This window comes from Primulina eburnea, chromosome 6 (genome assembly GCF_022965805.1).
Source record: "Primulina eburnea isolate SZY01 chromosome 6, ASM2296580v1, whole genome shotgun sequence".
Taxonomy (NCBI): domain Eukaryota; kingdom Viridiplantae; phylum Streptophyta; class Magnoliopsida; order Lamiales; family Gesneriaceae; genus Primulina; species Primulina eburnea.
This window is the reverse complement of record NC_133106.1, coordinates 25,369,212-25,395,954: the sequence shown is the minus strand read 5'-3', so window position 1 is coordinate 25,395,954 and position 26,743 is coordinate 25,369,212. Positions and strand designations below refer to the sequence as shown.

Sequence of the window (26,743 nt, the reverse complement as noted above, 5' to 3'; positions counted from 1 at the left end):
TATCTCCCTGATATATAACTCCACATACTGCGTCGTGGAGAAAGTCGTCTTCACTGACAAGAAGTGTACCGACTTAATAAGTCACACAAGGAGAAATGTCCCGTGCAGCCACTCATAGAGATAACAAAACTTTGAAAAACTTGGTCGAAAAACAGCCTGAAGAAGGTCGGCCATATGCTGCAATATGTGTTGCTCCTGCTGTTGCACTAGGCTCGTGGGGCCTGTTGAAGGAGTTAAAGGTATTAAAATATCAAACAACATATATGTTCTCGTACTTGTACAGTTTATGTGGAAAACTGTTGTTTTATTGCTTCTAAAAGGGAAAAAAAAGATTCATACGTGAGCATATTCAAGTATATTTTTTAGACAAGGAATATACACCACAAGAAGTAGTTCTGAACCAGCCGAGGTACTCAAAAATTTAATTTAATTTAATTTGGATAAGTGACCAAATACATCTTGTTTCGCAAAACATGCATTTTATAGAACAAAAATAAAACTTTCATCCAAGAAGATACCATACAAAGGTAATGTTTCTTGCATGCACCATCATGAACCCATTCAAACTAGTGCCGATTAAAAACATCCTAGAACAATCTACTTATTTATAAATAAAATTGGTCGCAACAAGGACAATTTACACCGGCAATATTCCCCCATCGCCGTCCCAACCAACCAAAAGTACAAATTCTTCTGTAGAACCCAAAAAAACACAAAACCCCTTGAACATAACCCAAACGTTCAAATCACGGCAAAAACAAGAATAAAAGTTTCCAGACATCTACCTAATTATGAACCATGACATCTTATTCAGCAAATAGAATGAAACTTTCCAGTCATCAACCTAAATAGCTAACCGAGACCAGGTTCAGCACACGCCATGTAGCACAGCCGAAGATCTCCAAAGCTTCAATAACAGCAAGTTTCGGTCCAGACAAATTGTCCCAGAGATATCCCTTGATGTTATAAAATGAGTCTCAAGACTTGCTTTATGCAAACCATGTTTAGGTAAACACAGACGATGAATTGAGTGAAAATTCAGTGAACAAGTCCTGTGGAAAATTAGTAAACCATTCAATTACAGGTTGTAAATCATCTAGAATTAGTCGCGCATTTGGAGAATCGACGAGTAAATATATCACATGCTGACACGTTAAGATAAAGTATCGCAAGAATTTTTACAACAACTCGTACTAAAAATAAGCAACTATAGATTAGAGAAGTAATCACTGCCATAACTGCTCCAGGCCACAACGTTCATACACAATCTTAAGGCCAAATAGTTTATCTTTTGTTTGTTTCATTTCACTCCACACAGAGACTCGAGCCCAGAACTAAGTTTGGAAACCAACAGCTACACCTTGGTTGGCCACATTTCACGGTCTAACAACAAGAAAGGCGCTCTGCTCAGGTGAGATGAATAAACTTATTGATAGTCTACAAAAGTTAAATTTAATGATATAATACAAAAACAGGATAGTGTTATAACTTCACTGTTCAACTTATCTCAACAAGACAGTAAACACCGTAATTCTGGGCCTCTGGCAGTATCAGCATTTAATTCAGCTGCGGTTTTTTATTTGGAAATAAAAAAGTACCAGATTCAGGCAGCCCTTGCGCCTGGAGCAAGGAGTAGGAACATGCCAAGTCAACCATATAAAGCACGCATCTTCACAGTGAAGACTGAAGTATTTGATATTGACAGCACCCCACACCTTTTACAGATGACTTTTTTGGGGGCCAAATATACAAATACAAGCCAAACAAAATTTTGGAATAATCCGGTTCTCTTGGAGCAGAGTCTTCAATACGGAATCCATCAAATCAGGAATTATATATTTACTGCAAATTCTAATTCTTTCTGCCCCCAGTTATATCCATAATTGAATATAACATTCACCAACAGCATGGCGATATGCCACTTGTTCGATACCTCTTCCAATCTTTCAAACAGGTAACTGCTTAGCATAAATCTGGAAGCATTATAATGAGCCTCTAGATTTACCTTGACTGGAAAGATGAATAGGATCCCTGTGCCTAGACTTGGGTGCTCCTATTTTTCCCTTTTAATTATCATGAACGATCATGTAAACGAAAGAACAAGGAATATGCAGGGGGTCTGAGACCGACACCTAAGAGAAAGTATTTTAATGTCCAAAATAAGTAGGGAGGATGAATGAACTAACCAGCTGGAGGTAATAATATTATACAACAAACAATAATAGAAAATCAAGATTATCACTATGGTGAACCAAAATTAGCACCAGACTGCTTTAATCATGCACATAGTTGTCAAAAGAGTATGACACATGCACTTAAGCCCAAACCGCAGCAAAGCGCACTCCGAGGCGCTCCGCTTCCATGAAACACGCGCTTCTGCCATGTATTCAGTCGTGCTCAAGCGCATTTCGAAGACGGAAAACCATTTTTTAATTAAATTTCTAACAGAGACAGAAAATAACCTGTTGAAACCCTAACATCGCTAGTTTCCTCAATCATCCAGTTGCAGGCGCCTTGCCTCTGCCCTGATTATTTATTAAAAAAAAGCAGTTTGATACACATTTTATTCTTGCCACATTTTAAAATAATTCTTTTATTTTCATTTTTGAGAATATTTTAATTTTTGCACTTTATTTCCGTAAAGCATGCACTTCACTTTGCGCTTAAAGCCCGGAGACACTTGAGTGCTTTTAATTACTATGCTTCAGCAGTCAACCATCCAATTTTGAGCTTTTCAGACATAGTTTTACTAACTTATTTAGATAAATTTACACCATAAGCAATCAATCAAACCAATTGCCTTGGATCCATTTTTTTACTATCTACCTCAATATTTACCTTAAAATTACCACCAATTGTTACTATGACGATATCATTCCCGACTGAACGAGTGGCACCTTGCTTCAATTAATTGAGTCAATAATCAATCTTAGTTTATCATTTAGAAGCATGGAACATGCTACATCCATATTTACACTTCATGTCATCTTCATCACCTTGTGGATAAATCATTTTTTTAACAACAAATTTATGAAATCAAGTAATAAAGAGAGGATAACAAAGAACTCGAGCAGCTTCAGGATGGTAATTAGCTTTCACCATGAGTTCGAACAAAGATTTGAAGATTTTTAGATCAATTGTCTCTCCATATATTAAGCATGACGCTCCAATTACACATTCAAATGCCACAATTATTTGATCTGTACAACGCAAACAATCAAGGCAACAAACCATATGTTATCACTGAGCCAAGTTATGCTTTTACTATCAAGGAGAAAATCAGGCCACCACAGTCAAGTTAAAAAATGCAGCTACAGATGACACAGTATCTTCATATTCCGAGCAAGGTTCTCTCGAGTGATATCCTGAGTTGAGAGATTGTAAAGTAATTGCAAAGCCAAGACAACGGCTACAACTTTCATATAGAGCATTTTTCAAGGTACTTTTCATATGAACCCACATGAGCCTGGGTTACCAAGATGGTCTTTTTAAAAGCAGAAATGTGGGATCCAAGTTTCATTCAACCTTTTCTCCCTCCTCCCGGTCACAAACCCACTCAATCACGTTTCACCCACTTCTCTCTAAACTTTAAGGCTCAAAACATCCTATGAATGTCCAACTCCAGATTCAAGATCTAGACTTCAAGGACTACATATAGGCGTAAGCATTTTTCAGTTTCTTCAAGTTTAATTTTTAGCGTTTCGACCGTTGGGCTGGTTTAAGCCACGTAATTAAAGATTAGAGATGTTTTATGCCATCACTTGCATCTTTTGTAAAGAAACCTTTGAATAAATTGGATTTTTAGGCATTTTAGCTATTTTGGGGATTTTTAGCTTGTGATTCGATTTGGGTAAGCATTTAATTCGATCTGTTGGCTTTTTTGGCTTGATTTAAAGCTTGTAGAGCTATGAGAATATATTTGGGGTTGATATCAAAGTGGTAATTATACACATTGCAAGTAGGCAAGTGAGTTTATGCGGCTGAATAAACATGCCATGTCCAAAAAATGTAATATTTCAATTTTAACAAAAATGGGAAATTGGTGAATCAAGTGATGAGTTCCATTTCATATTTATAATAAGTTTGGACTTGAATTGTGATTTATGAATGTTACATTTTTCGAATACAAGTAGGTATCTTCCCAAAGGATTTTCTGGGTCTTCCGACTATTATTGAGGTATGTATGACTTTTAAGATTCTAACTAGGCCTTATGCACTTGCCTATATTAGTTCGCTGGTAATATGAATTTATATATTGAGCGTCAGGCTGTTGTCTGCTGATTATGAATGCAAGTCTAGACTCTAGATGTGTCTGATATGGATGTGTTTCTATATTATTAATCATGTTGCTCAGACTTGCTAGAGTATTATCTATGACTATGGTGCACCTAGGCCAACCTATTGAATTGGAGCAGTGACTTGACTATACCAGGGTCCTCCAGCTGTTCAGCCAGTAGACATGTCTCACTGGTGGCGGTCGGTTGACTTGGGCAGTTGGGCTCACAAGAATGAATGTTTTCCTTCCTTCCCTGGTGGGGGTGTTCACCGCATTGGTGAACCTCAAACGGACATATCATTCACTGTATTTATTTCGACCATCCGGGAGTACTATATCAATGTGCATCTCACGAGCATTGATGATTTATGGATTTCTATGAGATTCTGCATTTACATGATTTCATATACACTGAGCACAAGTTCACCCCTCGGTGGGGATTTGTTTATTGTTGTGGGTTCATAGGTGAACTAAAGGATTTGATGATGGGTGAACCTTCGGAAGATGGAAAGGAGAACAATGTGATCTAGGTAGTTGTGCGAGGAGCGATTTGTTGTTTGGAATTGTATCACCTAAATTTTGAACCTACCTAGAGGATGTCTCCAGTATATAACTTTTATTTCCACAGCTCGTGTGTGCTTACTTTTGTGTGGTTGATGTATTTTATTTAAACTAAAATACTCACCTAGTTTAGAACAAAAAAGGATTAGATAAATTAAATGAAATTTTAATCGACCACATATGTGATTTACTTGTTAATTATTATTAGTGAGATTCCCGGGTGTTACAAATAGAGAAATGTTATTTTTTTGCTTAAAAAATGGAGATTTCTTGAGTTAAAAGAACACAACCACCAAGTCATGCAAGGTGAAAGATGATCTGGTTGTGCATTAATACTTTTCATCTGTCTTCAGAAGTGTACCAAGGTAGGAAGAAGGTGAAAAATATTCTAGTTGTCTACTACTTATCATCTTTCATCTGCCTCTGGAAACTTTAATAATTATGATCAAGTTTTCCAATATCATCATAGGAAATTGATATAACTGAAATTGATATTATATGGCTTTGGGAGTTATCACTTAATTAACTGTGTTTATACTTTCTTTCACCTTTCTTGATTCAGCTTCGGCATTTTATATCATGCACGGCACCGACCACCTTTCATATTGATTCTCTAAGAGGTACAAAGACCTCATACACCGAGCCATATAAGCTCTCCTGAATTAATGAGTAACCATTTGATAGAAACATCAGGGTAACATTTTCATTGGCTTCTTCGTGTGTTCTTTAAAAGGTAATGGGTTGCTAAACAGTTATTCTAAACAGACATTATTACAACCACAAATTTCACCATAAATAAATTTAAACATAAAAGGAAAAGAAATACATCCAAAAATATATATTATTTGAAATATAAAGGAATACAAAACAAAGACCAAATCTTCAATAATGGAGATTATGCCCGCAAGAGAGAACCCTGGACAAGAGAGTGATTTCTCTTGCTCCTAGCTCAAGCTAGAAAACCCTAAAAAAATAACATGCTAACTAATTCCAATTTCTAAAAACCACCCCAATTTGTTCTTCCAGTTCCCCTAAACTAAAGTGTAACACATTCTTCTAACACATGCTCACGTGTATGTCAAACATAGATTTGTCTAAAATAAGTAGGGTACAATTTATTTGAGCCACACCAGCATCATATTGAATAATGATGCCGAACTCCAGCGTAATATCAAACTGGTTGCATTTATTTGAAAGAGAAATATTATATTTAAGAAGAAAAAACATTAAAAATTGAATTAACTCATAAATTGTTGTTGACAACTGACTACTCTATTTTGGAAGGGGATTGTTATCTTCTATTACTATTAAGCCTCACACCCCTAGTATCCCTAGTATTTAGAAAGAACAAACATTTAAGATTGAATTAATTCATTATAAATGAATTACATGGTGAGATCAATCACATAATGCCTCGTATACTTCCAATTAATATCTTAACTATTTCAAGATATAATTAATTTTTTGTCAATGTTGTCATCGTTAATAAGGAACAAATCCCAAGACCGCTCACCACAAGGCATACGACGAAGCTCGTGCTTTTCACATGTAAGGTGCTGTTAGGGGAAAATTAAATATAGAAAACAATTCTTAATCAAATTAAAACTACAGCTGACTCAAAAATCACATAAACTAAAATCAAATATACATCAATTATTGAGCATCGCCGTTCAATAGAAGCTACAAAAAATTTCAATCATACAAACAGTCGGTGCTGAAAATTTCAGCTAATATAGCCAAACAGTTTGCAAAAAGTGTAAGAACATAGCAACTTAATTATTTTTAGTCAATGTCACAATAAAGATCTAGATCTAACTAAAGATTCACCAAAACAAATGAAATTAAAAGGAAAAAAGGGCAAAAATACCTTAAAATGCCTAAGAAAATTCAATATGAAACCTGCCAGCGTCCACTACCAGCAAAAATACCTTAAAATGCCTAAGAAAATTCAATATGAAACCTGCCAGCGTCCACTACCATAATTGGAGGATTGGTTTAAGTTGAGTTGTTGTAGAACTTCTTAAAACTCTAACTACGCAACACCTTAATTTTTGTGAAGAAAAAAAAAATCATAGGACACAAGCATGCTGCACCTCGGCCATGCCCTGCTCGTCAGCAGCAGCGTGTGCCTTTTGATGTCAATGCACCTGGGGGTGTTTCCGAGAGCATTGATTTTTCATTTCCGTGTCTTTGGAAGCTCTGATTGTAGTTCATTTACTTTATTTCATCATTATTTGATCAATTAATTTCTGCAATCAGTGGAGAACATGCAATTATACTAGCAGTAGATTCCTTCCCAAGTATTAACGACAGTCAAGCACATGCATATCGGGTATAATTGGAAATGAATTTAATTTGAAATAACGATGTAAAAACTAGCATATTTGGACAGAATGGCAAAGCCTAACTGATACTACAAATTCAAAGTGAATCAACTTCTTTGGATCATGCAAGAAACGCACGACTTCTTTGAGCAATTACAGACCATTTTTAACTAGTTGAAGTATGTCTCCAGAAATTTGAAGCAAACAAACAAGTTTACAACCAAATACCTAATAAATTCCACATGTACAACATCCATTGTGAACACAGATCCACAAAGTTTCTAAAATTGTCTGCATAACAAAGTGGTATCATTGAAAGTCCTATATACATTTCTATATCATTATGATATACAAATGAAACTACTTTAAATACCAAAAATTATCATGGATCCCGAAATCTGGTCGGACGTGGTAAGGCAAGAAGGAAGTCTAGGCTCTAATCCATGAGAATTTAATCACAAAAAGACAAATCCAATCAATAGTTAACCATTCCTGTACCTTAATATCATTCCGGTCCAAGTGATTATCCTGCATCCGATTCATTCGCTGAGGATTGGCCGCTGTCAGAATCTGTAGGTTAAATATAAAGAAATGAACATACATCAGTCATTTTCATGAAGAAATATAAAGATCATGACAGGTGACAACATAAGAATTACATCTAGGCCTGACCAAGAAAGAATAATTACGAATGCAAAATATCAAACTATCATAAAAGAATAAACATCAAACAAGGTGAAGTTGGAAGGACGAGGATAAACATTTACCACCAGAAGATGCTCCAGAATCGCTGCTGGAACTGCCTGAACTACTAGACCTACTTACATCATTCCCCTGCTTTCCACCTTCAACAGCATGTGTCTCCTGCTTATCAATGACTTCAGAAAAAGCAGAAAACAGATCTCAGATCTCCCAAAATACAATTCATACTCCATAAAAAGTGTCAACAGGAAACTGAAAATACAAGAGTAAACTAACACCTGTTCCACTTTCAACCTGGACCTCCTGTACAGTTGGGGTGGTGGTCTGAAACAATTTGCAAAGAAAATTTCAAGTAATAGAAATGACATTATTTAAGCATTGGGCTATATTTCAGATTATTCACCAACTCTTACTTACCATCAGTAAAACAGACTGATTAGATATTGTTCTAGCTTGAAGAGCAACTTCAGCTTTTCTTTTATTATTGCTCAAGCCCTTTTTGTAATTACTCACAAATCGATCAAGCTCCCACAGTGTTTCTGGATCGACACTATCAATATCCACCTCAATCTCATCATCATGCTGAGAAAGTGCAGTATTATTCTTCTTAATGATTTGAACAATGGCATCAAGCTTATCAGAAGCCAAGCTCTGAAGGTTAGTGCTAAGTCTTTGCTTCTCCTCGTAAGTCATGTCCCTTTTATTCAGATCCTTAGCTTTAGGTTTCTTAGGAACGGCCATCCTGCCAACATGCGAACGTTCAATTTTTGAATCAATAGTCATAGTGGCAGCAGGTGTGAAGGAATGAACAGAGGCTGGTGCTAAATAAGGCTGAGGAAACTTTCTCGAAGTGGGAGTAGGCAACCCTGTGTCCTGGTACACATGATATTTCAAATAGGGATTATACTTTGTCTCCATAACAGCCCACTTCTCCTCAAACATACCAGACAATTCTTCCGCCATAACGTGAACATCCTGACCCTTTGGGTTATAAGTCATAGCATTGCGAAACACAAGTCTCACATCCTCTGCAAACTCTCTAGGAGACTTGTACCAGTTTTGGGATAATCTTTTTTTAATTGTACCCAAGTCCATTGGATGCTTAATGATAACATGATAATCATGCAGCCCTAGGGCCTTGGCATCCACTGACTCGTTAAATACCCAACCGTGCTTATGCTTCATCAACCTCTGAAGTATACTGCTACAGCTCTTAAACACTTTATCCCTGTTCTTATCAAACCCAAAAGAGAAACCAGGTGCCTGCTCTGATCGACCACCATGCTTCCTCCCATGATTCGTTTTCAATTTCTTGATACTTTCAGGAGGCAGTCTTTCCTTCCCTAGCAGGAACTCTGAATTTCTGTAATACTGATTCGCCTTTGGTGTTCTCTTCTCCTTGTCAATAATTTCACCAGCATCATGGGTGTTCTCCATTACAGCAATACTGAGCTGCTGGCTATATGACTTTGGTTCTAGAGTTCGTGCAATACCCACATCGGAACTAAGTCTAGCTAACTTCATAGATGCAGTTTCTCGGAACCCCATCACACTCATCTCTGAATTAATTCTCACCAAAGCCCTCCTCTCCACTGCATCATTCGGCACATTCACTGGTTGAGGACGATAACATCCACCAAATTCACCACCCTCAACACCAGAGTCTATATCATTGAAATTATTATTGCTAACCTGGGTATTAGATGAAGCAAGTTCCTGCACTTTGACTTCAAGCTGATTAACTAACCTTCTAATCTGATCAAGCTCATGCTCTAACTTGCTCCTAAGCTCCTTGATATCATCTTTCTGTGTTGATTTTGATAACCTAAACAAAACCCTATCATCTATCCTAGTTATCACCAGCGCCTGCACCAGTTCATTTGCGTTTGAAGGCCGATTGCTAGAGGGAGCTGGTGGTAGCACTGACATTGAATTTTCATCATTTAGCAGCTTAATCTGACCGTAATTAGGCAGATCGTTTACACATGATAATGGAGATGATTCCCTCAAATTATGTCGCTCATTCTCACTTGTCTGCAGTTTATCATTCTTCTCACTATGAAACGAGGCAGTTTCCTTTGGGCTCTGGGCTTCAGCATCATTCAGCAATGGAGACGATCTTCTCTGATTCTGCTGCCCCAAACTTTGACAGCAACTGCCTTGCCCCACCACATTCTGATTCGAACACTCATTCTCAGACACTGATGGCCTCTGCTCATAATTCTTTGCTTGTCCTGACAGCTGCTGAGACTGGAAGGAATCCACATCTCTGTCTGCCAATGTTTGTGAATAAGTCTCTTCAATCGGGGACTGCACTTGAAGCCTTTCCCGAGAGGAATCAATACCCTTGGTCACTGATGCTTCCACACTTTCTTGCAGAATAATGTCACCAACATACCTGGGGGATGTGGCTGGAATGTCATTAGTGGGCTTCGGAGTCAAGGCAACCGCAGAATGGATAAGTTCGTCGGTGGAGGCAGATGTGGTTATAATGGGAGAGCAAGCCTCAGTGGATGCAGCGGTGGTCGAGGTATTCTCGGTGCTGGTAGACAAGGCTGTGGAGGTTCCAGTTCTGGTGTCTGCTGCATCTATGTCGATGCTAGTTTTTGGGACTTTCTTGCGGATCCTTCGTGTGTAAACTTTGCTCTTTTCAGTCCATAAAACCGTACTCGGTTTCAAATAATCATAATTGAAATCCCCAGTGGTGCCAGAAGCCATACAAGTAACACCAACTATTGATAACGAAACCCTAACTTTTCCACATCAAACCTCAACAACCCTACGACAACAAAATCAAAACCAACCCCGATTCAAAAGAACAAAAAAGAAACTTGAGCTCGGAAACTACCCAAAATCCTAGCCTTTCAACATACAAATGCATATTCAACGCGCGTAAATAAAAAAATCAGACGTCAGAACTAAGAAAAACTGAAGATTCAAGCATTTGACAAATTAAGATTACACTCAAACATACACGTAAAAAAGAACAAACAATCATGTCCCAACCTTTAGGGTTTGAAGGTAGACGGGGATCACGTTGGATTCGCCGAGAAAGGAATCTAATGGGATTTGAGATCGGGATCTCGCTCGCCGAGTGAAAACGTTGACCTCTAATCATGTTCCTCAACTGTTTCCCCACCGACGCATTCTTTAACATGGTCACGAACGGTTCTTTTCATACTTAAAAATTTACGAAAAAATTTAAAATTTCTTATTATAACATCTATACGGTCGTTACTTATCGTTCATGAAAAAAATATTTGAAATTAAGCATCACCAATAGAATTTTTGCTAAAAGAAAGCTTGTTCAAAATATCTCGCATCAAAACATAAAATCAGAGTATTTTAAACTTGCATAAAACGTTAAAATAACGTGGACGGTCCTCGGGTCTAGCCTCCCGCTCAGTCCAAGTCTGCCCCTTGGTCGCCACCTCTTGTCTCCTCATCAACATACTCACCTGCATCGATCAAGTCTAATGAGTCTAAAGACTCAACACGTAAAAACTGGGGAATAACGAGTACTACATAATAAAACCGCATCCAACTTTAAAATAGAGCATACATACTAAAACTTGAGCTTGCATAACGTAACTTGTACATACGTACATACATACATAGACGTGCCATGACTTGACAGCTTTCATAAACATGCTTGCATAACTGAACGTACTTAAACATACATCACTTTATTTTGCGTAGAGGATGTTTCAAAGTAAGTGACACATACATAATAACCGCCTGATCAGACAAACCACAGTACTGGGCTGTATCCGCTGTCACATACATGAGATCTCCGTTCATAATTTAACGGGCTGGTTGGTCCCCGTTCATAATTTAACGCTTTCCAACCACGATCTAACCCGTTCATAATTTATCGGGGTGGAGAGGTCCTCGGCCACGTTCACCAACTTCCAAACCCATTCATAATTTGGTCACGAGACAATTAGCATACCTCAAAAACTTAAAATATTTTCTTTTGCACGTCAACATACTTACTCGGCGTTGAGGGATTCGTTGGACTTCGACTGGGGCCGTTGCTGCACATACTAACATGAATTTGCATACTTAACCTGCATAACTTAACGTAGAAATCATACTTACTCTCGAGTTCGACCACTACTTAGGACATTCTAAAATTTCCCATGACGCGACATTGATAAATCCTTACACTAAACCATGACATCAAACCTCAAACATGTTATAATATTTTTCCCAAAATATGAAGGACATGGACCCCGTGCCTACATCCGTATAGGGGTCGTGTAGGCTCGGGTGAAAAGGGCTCGAAAAGAAGGGTGGACACGGACCCCGTGTCAAGGTCCGTGTGGGGGTCCGTGTAGACTCTAGAAAAAGACACCGAAAAGAAACAAAGGCACGGACCCCGTGCCAGGGTCCGTGTACCTGCGGGACGTGCCAACACGTGAAAATTCTGAACCTGATATGCTTAACACCTAAACTCAATCGTACGGACTACGAATAGACACCACGAGACACTTCTTAGAACACTAAGGCATTATGTCAAACCCAAGTGAACATTAAAAATAACCCCAAGAGTAACAATCCACCACCAATAACACAATTCGGATTTCGACACCAACTTTCTTCCTATGACACTTAATTCAACTTGGTGTCTAACGACGCGAATCCACACGTTAATAATCATCCCAACATCATAAACAAAGTACCTATACGCAGCAGCGATCACCCGTCGATTCCTAACGAAGCCTGCAACACAAAAACTTCAAGAACATATCAATACATAATTTTCTGAAAAACGCAGTTTGAGCAGTCCCACGAAAAGCGCCATAACTTACTCAATTTTCGTCCAAAAATTTTGAATTTTATATCAAAACGAAGGTATCGAAAAGTTCTACATTTTTCACGTTAAAACTTTTCCCAAAATCCCGACCTAAAAATCGTAGTTTTCAACAGAACAGTAAGTTACGAGATTTCAGATCTAAAAAGTATTTCAAAACGCATTCAAACCCTCTTCCGCTCAAACAACGAATGTCACACATGAATTTTTACATATAAAAATAACACAACACATAATATGACAGGATCGATGCAGAAAGAACATAATATACGTGCCTTTTTGATATCAAACTTTACCGAAACGACGTCACCGAAGCGGAGATGGAAGCGAGGTTGATCCGAGGGCGACTTGTGGCTCGACTTTCTAGCAATAAATCACCAAAACCTCGCTGGCAGACGAAGGGAGAGGGGCGGCTGCTCTTACTTTTGAAACCCTAGGTTTATATCTTTTAAAAATCTGAAAATAAGATGTGTAGGGTGTGTTGTGTGTTTTAGTGTGTGTAAAAACGTGTAAGTGTGTGTGAGTGTGTGTAACGTGTGTGTGGGTTTTTAATTAGGAGAAATTAGTGCTTAATTAACTAATAAAAATACTAATTAAAGGTTGACACCCACTAATTCAATCAAACTCCTCCATTAAGATAATTACACACTAATTTTAAAAGTTCTAAACTCTTAAATTACTAAATACATAAATAAGGCATTTAAAATACTAAAAACTTAATAAATTATTTAAAATACCTCATCCTTAACTTAAAATAAAATACCACAGTTTAAACTGCCAAAAGCCGTCACCGGGTCTTTTCCTCAATCCCGCTTCGAATGAACGACTGAAACATGAAACTCAAATAACATTTTAACGTGCATCACATAAACATAAATAATTTAAAATAATGCATTTATATAAATCATGCACAGCTAAAATCAATATAAAATTAATTAAATTATTTAATAATTTGGGTTATACGTGTACTGAATTTGGGCACTACAAATATGGTAATACTACACAGACTTTTGGACACAGTTCAAAAAATTTCCCGACTGAGCATTCATTGGTAAATTTTGGATTTAATACACTGACTTGCAAATCGAGTAAATTGTATTCAGAAAGTCGTGTCACGTACTCCATCGAAAAAATATGGATACAAGAAATCGTGAAATTCAATTTAATAATATCGTAGAATTTTATTTTCTTTAAAAATGCTAATTTTTTTTGTCAAAATTTTCTCAGATTTTCTTCTAAAACTTTAAGACTATACGTTAACTTCATATTTTATTTCATTTTTTTTAGTATTTTGTTCTCTTTGAAATATTGTACAATCACCTTAAAAAATAAGAAAAAAACTATTCATTATTTTTTTCCTTAATTATCAAGATTTCTTGACCTTATCTCCAAAATTAAGATTTACCATGAAACGTTTACTGGTAAAATACTACTGAAAATATATACATATATATATGTAATTTTAAAAGTATATGCCTTGGCCAAACAATACATGCATAATTGCATATATATATATATATAAATTTCTCCACTAGATTTACCAAACAACCCAACTACTGAATAAAATAACTGCGGTTAAAAATCCAAAAGTATAATCAACTGAAACGTTAATGTTAAACGTAAAATACAAAACATAATAAAATTTGTCACAAACACTCAATACAGTAAAATACTCAACATTTTAAAATTATTTTATTACGAAGTTAGATTGTTTTTAAAATTAGATTAATTATTTAAATAATGTAAAATATATTTATTTAATAAGAAAAAAAATTAAAGATGAATGAGTGGACTGTGAGACCCATGAATAATGAGTTATAATGTTAAAAGAATGTTGGTAAAAGAGATATGTTGTTATAATGAGTATGTAGCAGTGAAGCCCATGCTTTTTGATGAATTGATGGGTATTATAACACCCACCCATGGGTGGGTGCCCTAAGAGGTTTAATATAGTAAAGATACGTGTTTCAAACTACATTTTTTCACGACGACAACATTTTTCTTTACTTTTTTTTTTATAACCACATAAATGAACCAGTCAGTCACTTTCTCCATTAAGTGGTGAAACAACCAATCAACATCTTTCTTTTTCAATATAGATATTAGAATCCAGTGAGATTGAAATTTATAGCATTTTTTTTTGGCAAAAAAAGAGTTGAATTTGGAGAAACAATACAAGGGAGTGGGGTGAAGGAATTAAAGGGTTTATTAGACCATCTCCAACCCACTGCACTACATTCTGCACTATATTCTGCACTACAATAGTGTAACACTAATTCATCTCCAACCTATCTACACTACATTCTACACTAAAAAGAATATTCTCAGAATATTTTATAATATTAATTTTAATTCAATAATAACTATTTATAATTTCATTACACAATTATACATAATAAATGTAATTATATTATTTCATTATTTATTAGAAAATCGATTAAAAAAAATAGAATTATACAATCTATTTAATTTTTAAAAAAAAATTTAAAAAATTAAATTATTATTTATGTTTCAACAATAAATTATTTTAAAAATTTAAAAATAAAATATTAATTATATAATTAATATATAATAGAATATTAAATATTTATAATTATTAAAAAACAAAAAAAATTAAAAAAAAATAAAATAGATGTGAGTGCTGCGCCACATGTAGAGTTGCTTTTAGAGCAACTCTAGTCCAGCACCATTTTTGGTGCTGGATTGGAGTGAAAATCCTTGCTCCACAATGGAGCAACTCCATTGTGGAGCAAGGATTGGAGATGGTCTAAAAACTATAGTGATTGATTGCTCTTGCGCATGTGCCATTTAAACTATATTTGCATGTGTGTCTCAAGAATTATTTGTTGGTTCCTCAAGCAAGTAATCATAAATATCAATTCGATTTTAGAATATTTATATTTTTTGATTTTTTTTATTTGAGAAAAAGATTTCTTACATGAATTTACATTCTTAATGAATTTGAATTATGATTTATAAACGAATAAACCATAGATTCAAGGAGTCTTAATTCGATTTTGTGCTTGTGTTCCATAGGGGCTTTTGGGCAAAAAATTAAAATATTAAAAACAATATTTCAGACAAAAAGATGGTCGAATCTATGCTATATTTGAAGTACATCTTTCTCATATTTTAATACAACATTTTTAATTGGATATATTTTATTAAAGTAGGTAGAGTCTTGTCTTACATTACATACATATATCTTACTTCTGCTTTCAGACCCGATCACTGCCAGCTTTACCACTGCTCTCAAGGCCTCTCATACAGAAGGATAGAGGGAAGAATCGAGTCAGTGTTGAGCTGTCTCTCACCAGAACCTTTTTATGCTTACTGGATAAGGAAAAAAACGAAGGACTGAATTTCAAGAAAACCACCGCAAGGTTTCTTGATCAAGCCTTCTCAAATGGCCTACTCATCAAAAGGCGTGCAAAAGTGAGAAATGCAAGTAATGGGGTAGGCCGAAAAAATTTTGTATTGTTTCTCTCCTATATGGTTTTTGAGGGGATGTTCAGATTTGGCAGAAAGTAAAGATCGATTAGCTGAATTGAGGAAGCTTAATGTTTCCCTGTATCTTCATCTCTTGCGTCCACTGCTGAACATGCAAGATTGGCGGAAAAAATGAGAGAGAGCAGTAAACGTTGCAACCTCCCGGTACCATCATCTGTATCAAGATTAGTGGACGTGAGAAGTGCTGGCGGAGGAGAGATAGTGGAGGTAGAAGGCGGCCACGTTATTAGGTCCACCGGGAGAAAAGACCGCCACAGTAAAGTGTGTACTGCCAGAGGTCCAAGGGGTCGCCGTGTGCGCCTTGCTGCACACACGGCCATTCAGTTCTACGACGTGCAAGATCGACTTGGCTATGACCGTCCCAGTAAGGCGGTAGATTGGCTCATCAAGAAGGCAAAGGCCGCCATTGATGATCTTGCGGAGCTTCCAGCGTGGAAACCTACCTCTGGAATTTTTGCTGCGAAGACGAGTTTTGAGGAGGAAGAGGCCCAGAAACAGCTTCAAGAAGGGCAACAGGAACAGCATAGCATTCACCAGGCTGATTCGATCATTACTGATTTTTCAGGGCCTTCGCCTAAAGGTTCAATTTTAATGCTGGAAAGTGACGATATTGTGAATCATAATGTTCAAAATGCAAGCTTTGTGCCTCCATCTTTGGATACTAGCATGTATTTCTTCCCAATGGGTGCTTCAGCAGAGACAAGCTCCTCATCTGTGCAGTTTCCGAACTTCCCAGCTCCTGAATATCTCTCAAGAATTAGTACACACAGCCAAGATTTGAGACTCTCCTTGCGGTCAGTCCATGACCCAATTCTTATTCACCACCCCCAGAGCCGGCAGCATCAGAATCCCACTCACCATCCTCATCAAGTTCATTCCCAGGCCCAAGTTTTCCTTGCCGGCACTCCACTGGGCTTTGATGCCTGGCAAGAGCACCATCTGCAGGCAGCTGAACTTACCCAGTCGCTGAGTCTAAGAGCTTTGAATCCGGGTGGAGACTCTGTCAGTGGGAGAGGTGGAGCAGCCGCAGCTGCAGGATACATGTTCAATACACCACCAGGGTCGCAGCAGCTATTAGGCCAACTCCAGTTTCTTTCACAAAGGGGAACCCTTCAGTCCAGAAACACTTCTTCGGATTGTGCTTGGATGGATCCATCCGTAATACCAATTGCAGATGCTGATAATAACATGCAGCCGCAACTTCAGCATCCAGCAGTTAGGCCTGTGTATCCATCATCGATGTCCAGCATTGGATTCACCTCTGGAGTAGGTGGATTCCCAGAGTTCCGCATTCCTGCACGAATTCAAGGTAATCAAGAGAAGAAAGTTGGCTACTCTAACAATCCATCCTCTGCTTCCCCTGATTCTCTCCATCAAGTTTAACTGATCAAGTTGGAACTACTCTCTTATTCCATTAACAGGTGATAATTTGAAGGAACTTTTGAGATTTTTCTATCGTCTCGAGTACTTTAAAATCAGTGTACTGTTAGATTAAATGCACTTTTGAAGGCCTAACATTAATACAAATTCATAAAGGAAACCAAGTACTGGCCAAAAGTTGTCGATGCTCATTGTTTCCGCTGTTGGTTGTGAGAGTCTGGAGAAGCAGAGGGAGGAAGCTGGAATGAGTTCAACCCGATTGCAGCTGTCATGATACGAAGAATCGTGAGTTGAATTTCAGGCCCGGTTCGCCACCATATCTTAGTTGTCTCTTTTTCTAGCTTCAAGTTTATTGGTTTCATACGTGAATGAGCTGCGTAGAGCTCAACATTTTATCGAGCAATTCGTAATTCTCAGGTTTTGTTACAAGTTTCTTTCCTTGCTACTGTGTGCTTATTTGATCGATTCAGATAATGTGGTTGTTACGTGAAGCTTTGGTTCATAATTTTTTCAAAAATCTGGTGTTAAAGAAAGAGATGTTATAAGTGATGTGTATCCTTCACGCCCCATTGTTTTCGGGTTTTGAACAGCATTGCGAGAAGGGTGCCATCAAGTGTTTCAAGATTGACACTGTTATGTTTAAGAACTTCAGAAAATTCAATCATGCCATTTTGGCAACACATGAGACGTTGTTACTACCCTCCGGCTAGAATCGAATTTATACTGCTGCTTTATGCATCAAGCTCGAGTAGTTTGTAAACATTTGAGCAGTCTATAGCTGCTTGACATATGGTAACTATTATTCAGTTGATAGAAGAATTGAATGGACAGAATTGAGATTAATTCCAAGGAAATATGGTACTTGGCCGTCAGTTCTTGGTCCCCCTATCCTGCAAATCTCTGCTTGAAAGTTTCCAAGTCTATCTACAAGTTGCTGTTACGTGGTGCTAAAATGGAGATATTCGTGAAATTTACTCTGTAGCCGATAAGTCGTATTCAGGGGTGGACCTATATATAATTCAAAATGAGGTGACGAAAGCGTAAAACTTGTTACTTTAGGAGGTGTTCCAAATCTTGAATTTGAAAAAAATTACACAGTGAAAATATAATTTCCTGATTCGGCCCGAAGTTCGCCTGGAGCCTCCGTCTGAGCTTTCAAAGATATATCGATAATTGTCTTCTAAGATTACGGATATTTCGAGGTTCTTGTCCTGAAACGAAGGATGCAAGAAAGTATAAAATGAACATTTCAATAAACATCGAAGAAAGTTTAATAAATATCCTGGTTAATCAAGATTTTGAAATATAACATTAATCTTTTAATGTTTGTTTGTTTGTTTTTTTTTAATACATTTTTGTGTGTAAGTTCCAAAAAACGATAACATAGTTCAAGTGTATGCAAAAGGTCAAAAAAACGATAACATAGTCCAATTGCATGCAAAACTAGGAAAATGAAAAATGATTAATTAAATCATTTTAATTGTATTATTTATATGTAGTACATATGTTTATATGTTTAAAATGTGATTTTCTATTAGAATACATAAAACTGTGTTTTCAAGGGTTATTCGAGACGCAACTGAGGAACGGAGACCGGGGACTGTAAATTAAAAATATTTTTTTAATGATTATTTTTAATTATTTAATATATGGTATATTTAAGGTGTGATTTTAAAAAATGGTGTCTTTTGAGATGTTTTTACATGCAGAGTCGTATTTTAAACTGGTAATCGATTTTTGAATAACAATGATTTTTTGTATACTCGGTTATTATTTTCGAAAACTTTCCTAAACGAGATATTTCTCCTACTTTATAATGGGTCTAATGGGCCTATTATATCAAGGTTATTGCGCATATCTTTCTACCCAATTATTTATATCAAAAGATGGAGTTTCTAAACAACAAAACACTTCATATCACACACTCAAAGCATTAGAAACCTAGGGTTTCTCTCCCCACCCACACGTTTTTGGAAGCAATTCACGTGGACTTTGAAAGAAAAAACGCAGCAAGGTCTCCTCCGTCTCTCCGTCAACGTTCTTTGTGTCTAGAATTGATTTCCGTTCTTGAATCATGCAAAGGAATGCCTTATTCATTCTTTCTCATCATTGATATCATATTATGTGTGAATATAATTGTTGCATGAAAACTCTGATGTCCCTGCTTGTATTTTCGTTTTTATGGAATATACATGTAAAACTTGTATTCTTTCGACATGAAACTCATTATATTGATGTTGCACAAGGGGCTGCCAGGTTAGGGTTGATATATGCTTGATTTAGGAGTGGTTTAGGAGCCCTAGATGGGGCTATGCAAGGGCTGGACATGAAGGGAGAAAGAGGAGCGAAAGTTTGGGATCATGGATATCTAGGGCACGGTTTTGGGAGGAAGAAAGGGGGAGGCCGCGCGGGGTGTTTTCCTTGGCGAGGGGCTGGGCTCTTGAGGGTCATAGCATTGAGCCATGGTGGTCCACACACGGCTGGAGAGCCTGGATACTTCCTAGCCATGGCCGCACACTAGTTGGATGAACCATTCACGTCCTCATGCATGGCTCAGTAGGCCTGGCCCAATTAGTTCCTAAGGGTTCAGTCTAGGTCCTAGGATGGCTGGTTAGGGTCTGGTCGCGTTGGTTAGGGACTAGGGTCGAGGAGAGGAAGCTTGGTTAGGGTTAGGTTTTCGTTGAGAAGTGCATAAATTTTTCAGTAGGTCTCTAAGCTTTTCTGAGGGTTCTCAATGTATTGATTTGGGTTTAAAAGGGGATGATTAGGTGTTAGCAAGCTATGGTTAAAGTTTGGTTAAGATTTGGGTTGATTCGGATTAAAACCAGGACGTCAGTTCAAGTTTTAAAACGAATTATGAGATTAGTCGAGGAGCTTAAGTTTACATATAAAAAATGTATATGAGTGTATTTTAAGGTGTTATGATAAGTTTGGATGGATTATGGTCATCGTTTTAAGGTCCAAGAGTAAAATGGTTAAGTTAGGGTTTCAGGGGCAAAATAGTCATTACGCACCTGAATTACGTTAGCAGTCCTGACAGTGTCCTGAATGCAGTAACGAAGGTTAAAATGTATATTTTGAAAGGTTATGGAGTTTTCTGATAAAAATTGTAAAATGTTAAAGAATAAGTTGTATGCTTGGTTTCAAGAAAATGTTATATGCATGATTTGATTGTGACTAATACGAATACGAAATGACACGATGAAATGTAAGGTCAAGGGTCGGTTGACGGGTGAGAGTGTCGCTGATGTCTCCACCGCCTAGTACAATGCTAATATGTAAGATTAATAAATCGAAAACAGCTGATACGAAAGTCATAATTAATGAACTGAATTCATCTAAAGGGAACAAATATATGTATATGATAACAGGAAATGAATATGATTACGTTTATGAAATATCATGAAAGGTATGTTAATTAAAAGTATTTTCAATGTTGCACGTGGATGTATACGTATTATTTGTTAATATGGTTAAGGCTTGCTGAATCATTATACTCACTAGTTGCGAATGGTGCAGTTAGGATTTTGATGTTGAGACAGGAGGGTTGAATGATTGAACTGACTAGGGCGGATGGTGCACTAACCCGAGGACCTATGCATTGCTAGTTTTTCCGCTCATTTATGATTTACATTTGTTCAAAGATTTTCATGATTTTTGGAGGTAAATAGTGGGTTTGAGAGGATTTAAGATATTTATACTATTTTGAAAAATGTTAGCTTTAGGTTTGGTTTGAAATTTATGATTTTATGGCTTTTACTGCACTTTTGGATTTTGAGTAAAGTAGATGGTGAATTTATTTTAAATGGTGCAAACATATATATATGTATATAGGTTCAGCTGATTCTTTTAACGAAATATAAATCTAGAATATTTTCAAGAAAAAAGAGTTAGAGACGTTCCAATTGGTATCAGAGCAATGTTCTTGTAAAGCGTTGTGCTACCACCAGTTCCAGCAAGTTCAGTCATCAAGCCTCAAGTCTCTATGTTTAAATACTTTAAATGATTTTAGTGATGGAATCTGCATTTTTACATGGTTTATACGCTTAAGTTACATGTTTAAATACTTTTTGAAGTTAATTGATATTCATGCTTAAGTTGCTCGATAAATGATTTTCATAAGCTAAACGGCTAGAAGCTTAGATTTAATTGCATATGGGCTACTTTAGAATTTGGAATATGTTTAAATATAATGCCTCCTAGATGCGCACCTAGTAGTGATAGGCAGACTGATACTCATGAGGATCGTAGAGAGAATGCACCCCCACCTCCCAATGGGGATGCCGCTACTAGAGTACTGGAGGGTGTGGCACGCTTCTTTGAACATCAGAGTCAGCAGGCTCCGAGGCCACAACATGAGGTGCACTTATATGCTGCGGGATAATGCTTTCCTATGATGGTAAGGAGCTGAGCAGGGTGTCAATATAGGCACCCTTACTTGGGTACGATTCAAGGAAATCTTCTATGAGAAGTTCTTCACTGCTGACATTAGAGGAAGCATGAAGAGGGATTTTATGAGTCTCCGTCAGGGAGACATCATTTGGCTGAGTTCATAAGGAAGTTTGATAAGGGTTTTCACTTTGTGCACTTCATTTCTAGAGATGCTGCTAAGAAACCGAGGCATTTCTTGCATGGCCTCCGACCCACTATTTGTCGAGATGTGATGTTGATGAGACCAGCGGATTATGTAGTTGCCACTACTTGTGCGTTATAAGCTGAATAAGCCTTGAAGGATATTGATTTTGAGATACAGTACAAGCGGCAGCGGAATCAGCAGAACTCTCAGCCAATTAAGAGGCAGTTTACGGGATCTCCCAGAGCTCGGGGGCAGTAAAAGCCCCAAGGACAGTGGAAGAATCCAGGGCAGCAGAAGCCACCACAATTTGAGCTGCCCCAAAGCCTGAAGAAAGGACACTATGCAAGGAGTGCAATCGCCCACACTATGGCAAGTGCACGTGGGGATCATTTAAGTGCTTCATTTGTAAGGATTAGGGCCATAAAGCTGTGGATTGTTTGAGGAATAATGGACTTACTACTGGTAGGGCATATTTCATGCATGCTGAGGAGACTGAAGTAGAGCTAGACACGACTTTGATCATGGATAACCTAACTACTTAACGTTCTTACATTGCTTTTATTGCATGGAATGTTAAATTGGTTAGTGGTATTGACTGGGATAATAAGAAACTTAGAATAAACTAAGTTGCATGGACTACCTTAGTTGGATTTAAGGGATTACATTGAACTTTTAGAAACTGAGCATAAAATATGAGCTTTAAGTTTATAAAAGAATAAATTGAATCAAAATAAGGATTTTAAGTCTTAAAAATGAAGGGATCGAAATTATGGGGCGCTTATTGAATAAATCAAAAACTAGAAATGCCAAAGTGTAAAAAATCGAGAGTTTAAGGGTCTAAGTGCACAAGCCGAGAAATTCAGGGGCTGTTTTGTGAATTCTAGAAAGCAAGGGCTGTCTCCGTAATTTCTGGAATTTTATGGATCAAAACAATGAATTTAGAAAAGTAAAGGTCTAAATTGATAAAATTCAAAATTTATTTGGAGCATGATGCAATTTTCAAAATTTGAAGTACTAAAATGGAGAATTTCGAAACTTTAAGGTGTTGGAATGCAATTTTCGAACTTATTTTGGGTGATTAATGATAGAAATTATTTAAGTTACGATTCGATTGGATTTGATGGTATTTTTATCACATGAAGGATATATATTTCAGGTGTAGCTATCTATGCATTACTAGATTCAGAAGCTACACACTCTTTTATATCCGAGACGTTTGTCAAGCGACTAAAGATTGTACCTGAGGATATGGATTTAGGGTTTAAAGTTTCTATTCCCTCTGGTGATCAGATGGTTACCACGAGTATTGTGAGGAATCTGGAGCTTCGTTTACTGAAGAATGCGGTTCAGGCCGATCTCATCGTACTCCCAATGTCTGAATTCAACATCATTCTTGGTATGGATTGGCTATCTTTGAATGGAGATTCAATAGATTTCCGGTAGAGGCCAGTATCTATTAGACTGTCCAGCGGAAAATCTTTTGTCTTTGAGGCAGCAAGTGACAAGCATATGCCACACATTATCTCCTGTGTCTGTGCGAGGAAGCTTATGAGACGAGGCTCAAAGTAACAAGCATATGCCGCACATTATTTCCATGATCTCATGAATCGCGTATTTCAGCCGTATCTAGATCAGTTTATCGTAGTCTTTATAGATGATATTCTGATTTACTCGAGAAGCAGAGAAGAGCATAGTCAGCACTTAAGAACGGCTCTACAGATATTGCAAGATAGAAAGTTGTTCACTAAATTCAGTAAATGAGAGTTTTGGCTCGAGAGAGTGGCATTCTTGGACCACCATATCTCTAAAGATGGAGTTGAGGTCGATCCAAGCAAGGTCGAGGCAGTTAGAGAGTGACCAGTATCTAAGAGTGTGACCGAGATCCACAATTTCTTGGGTCTAGCTGGCTATTATCGGAAGTTCGTTCAAGGTTTCTCTTCTATTGTAGTACCCCTGACCGCCTTGACGAATAAAAATACGAATTTTATTTAGGGATTAAGTTGCCAGGAGAGTTTCGAGAAGCTGAAGCAAGCTTTGACTTTAATGCCAGTTCTATCGATGCCTTTAGGGTAAGGAGAGTATGTTCTCTATACAGACGCTTCGAAACTTGGTTTGGCATAGTCCTAATTCAGAATGACCGAGTGATAGCTTATGCGTCTAGAAAGTTGAAGGTTCATGAGAAGAACTACCCGACTCATGACCTCGAGCTTACAATAGTTGTAATTGCCCTGAAGATCAGGAGACATTACTTATATGGGGAGAAGTGAAATATTTTCACTGACCATAAATACTTTAAGTACTTCTTCACCGAGAAAGAGTTGTAATATGAGGTAGCAAAGATGGTTAAATATGGTGAAGGATTACGATTGTGATACTAGCTACCATCCAGGAAAGGACTAATGTGATCGCGAACTCTTTGAGTAGAAAGATAGCTGTTATTGATCAATTGAGAGTTCAAAGACCATTGCAAGCAGAGATTCAGAGATTCAAGCTTGCAGTGTATGATAGAAGCGAGGCTCCTAATCTCACTACTCTGACAGTTCAGTCGACCCTGAGGGATAGAATCTGCGAAGGTTAGTCTTCCGACGAGCAATTATAGAAATGGAGACTGAGAGATGAATCTAAGGGTCAGAAGCTGTATTCGGTGGAGGATTTCTTAGTTCGATATCGATATCGACTATGGGTTCCTAGTGATGATTCACTGAGAGAAGTTGTTATGAAAGAAGCCCATAATACTCCGTACTCCATTCATCCCGGAAGTAAAAAGATGTATAAGGATTTGTAGACATTATATTGGTGGTTGGGCATGAAATGAGACATTTATATCTTGTGTCCGAGTGTTTGACACGCCAGCATGTTAAGGCAGAAAATAGAGGCTAGCATGGAAGTTTAAGCCGCTTCATATTCCCTAGTAGAAATGGGAAAATATCACGATGATTTTGTAGTGAGATTTCCAAGTACTATCAGGGGATTCAATGCTATATGAGTGATAGTTGATCGTCTTACTGAAATCATCGCACTTTCTACCTATTAAGGCGACATTCACCATGACGCATTACACAAAACTGTACATCTGAGAGATATTCCGATTGCACGGAATTCTAGTGTCTATTGTTTCGGACAGAGATCCAAGGTTCACATCATTCTTCTGGAATAGTCTACATTCAGCTATGGGAACAAAGTTGCTGTTCAGTACAACGTTTATCCTCAGACCGATGGTCAGTGTGAAAGGGTGATTCAAATTTTGGAAGATTTACTTCGAGCTTGTGTGATCGATTTCCAGGGCATCTGGGAACCGAAGTTACCTCTAGTGGAGTTCATCTATAACAATAGCTACCAATCGTCTGTAGGTATGGCTCCGATACCTTGGGATGAGGTTGGTGAAAGAGGAGAATTAGGACCAGACTTGATCAAGTAGACATCAGAGCTAGTAGTCAAAATCTGAGATATAATGAAGACTTCTCAAAGCCGCCAGAAAGCTACACAGATAAGCAATGAAGAGAACTAGAGTTTGGAGTAGGTGACCACGTATTTATAAAGATATCATCTATGAAGAGTGTTATGAGATTTGGTAAGAAAGGCAAACTCAGTCCGACGTTCATAGGACCGTTTGAGGTGCTGGAGAGGATTGGAACATTAGCTTATAGAGTGACAGCATGCTGGCTGGAGTGCATAATGTGTTCCATATCTCGATGCTGCGGAATTACATGTCGAATATTTCACATGTGCTGAACTATGAAGCTCTACAATTGACTCCGAATATATCATACGAGGAAAGGCCTATGCAGATTCTGGATAGGCAAGAAAGAAGGATCCTGAATAAGGTCAAACTCAAGTGGCTAAATCATCCGGAAGAGAAAGATACTTGGGAAAATGAGATCGACATACCGGAGTTATTCGGTAAGTCTTAATTTCGAGGACGAATTTTCATTTAAGGGAGGCATACTGCATAATCAGAATCATCTTATTTTATGGTGTTATGCGTACTATGATGGCAATATCCTAAGCGTGCACCATGACTATGTACAATCCTCCTATCGAGCTGTGTAAGTGTTTTATACTCATTCTTGATCATCAAACAAGTGTGGAATTTCAAGAACCTCTTGAATATGTCCAATACGAAAGAAGTGATTTGAGTTCCTTAAATCTCTTTTTGGTGGGAAAAAAAAAGATGAACAAAGAGTATAATTAAGTTTAGAATAAAATGGAAAAAGTGTTGGAACTTTTCAAGTTCACAATCTTGATTTTGATGTTAACAAAACTTCTTAATTTGTGTTACTAATAATCTACCTTAGTGTGCAGAAGCTAGGATCAGTCACGAGCTGTTTACATCACAAACTGAGGACTCAACAGATCACACAAACTGAATCAGTCTAACTGTTATGTCAATTGAGCAGTCCAGCTGATTGTCCAGTTGATAGGTGGTTCAACAGGAGAACCTCAGAAGCCTGGACAGCCGAAGGAGTGTTCAACTGATTAAGAAACCTAGCTGATCAGTTCAACTGAACGAGAGTGAAGTAAGTTTAACTGACGAGTCAATTGATTTAACCAGCCCAACTGAAGATCAGTTCAGCTGACTAGTTCGAGGCATCAGTCAG

General features: G+C 37.5%; 2 protein-coding genes across 6 annotated transcripts; one reads left to right on the top strand and one right to left on the bottom strand.

Moving 5' to 3' along the window:
* Positions 1–515: 515 nt before the first annotated feature.
* LOC140833950 (uncharacterized) lies at positions 516–13,741 on the bottom strand. Of its 3 annotated transcripts, none has more exons than XM_073198492.1 (7): positions 13,662–13,741; positions 10,870–11,011; positions 8,281–10,642; positions 8,142–8,187; positions 7,929–8,039; positions 7,660–7,731; positions 516–1,052 (listed from the first exon to the last, which is right to left on the bottom strand). In XM_073198492.1, exons 3-6 carry the CDS (start codon positions 10,579–10,581, stop codon positions 7,685–7,687), a joined length of 2,505 nt encoding a protein of 834 aa, XP_073054593.1. In that variant the 5' UTR covers positions 10,582–10,642; positions 10,870–11,011; positions 13,662–13,741; the 3' UTR covers positions 516–1,052; positions 7,660–7,684. The 3 variants fall into 3 exon arrangements, 2 of the variants coding, with proteins under 2 accessions (XP_073054593.1, XP_073054594.1); XR_012118615.1 differs by lacking the exon at positions 516–1,052 and adding exons at positions 3,022–6,736; positions 6,798–7,086 and having other exon boundaries at positions 8,281–11,011; XM_073198493.1 differs by lacking the exon at positions 516–1,052 and adding an exon at positions 3,022–7,086 and having other exon boundaries at positions 8,281–11,011.
* A 2,149-nt stretch (positions 13,742–15,890) lies between these two features.
* Positions 15,891–17,998, top strand: LOC140833949 (transcription factor TCP4-like). 3 transcript variants are annotated; one of them, XM_073198491.1, is made up of 2 exons: positions 15,891–17,610; positions 17,735–17,998. In XM_073198491.1, exon 1 carries the CDS (start codon positions 16,301–16,303, stop codon positions 17,570–17,572), a length of 1,272 nt encoding a protein of 423 aa, XP_073054592.1. In that variant the 5' UTR covers positions 15,891–16,300; the 3' UTR covers positions 17,573–17,610; positions 17,735–17,998. The 3 variants fall into 3 exon arrangements, with proteins under 3 accessions (XP_073054592.1, XP_073054590.1, XP_073054591.1); XM_073198489.1 differs by having other exon boundaries at positions 17,726–17,998; XM_073198490.1 differs by having other exon boundaries at positions 17,699–17,998.
* Positions 17,999–26,743: the final 8,745 nt, after the last annotated feature.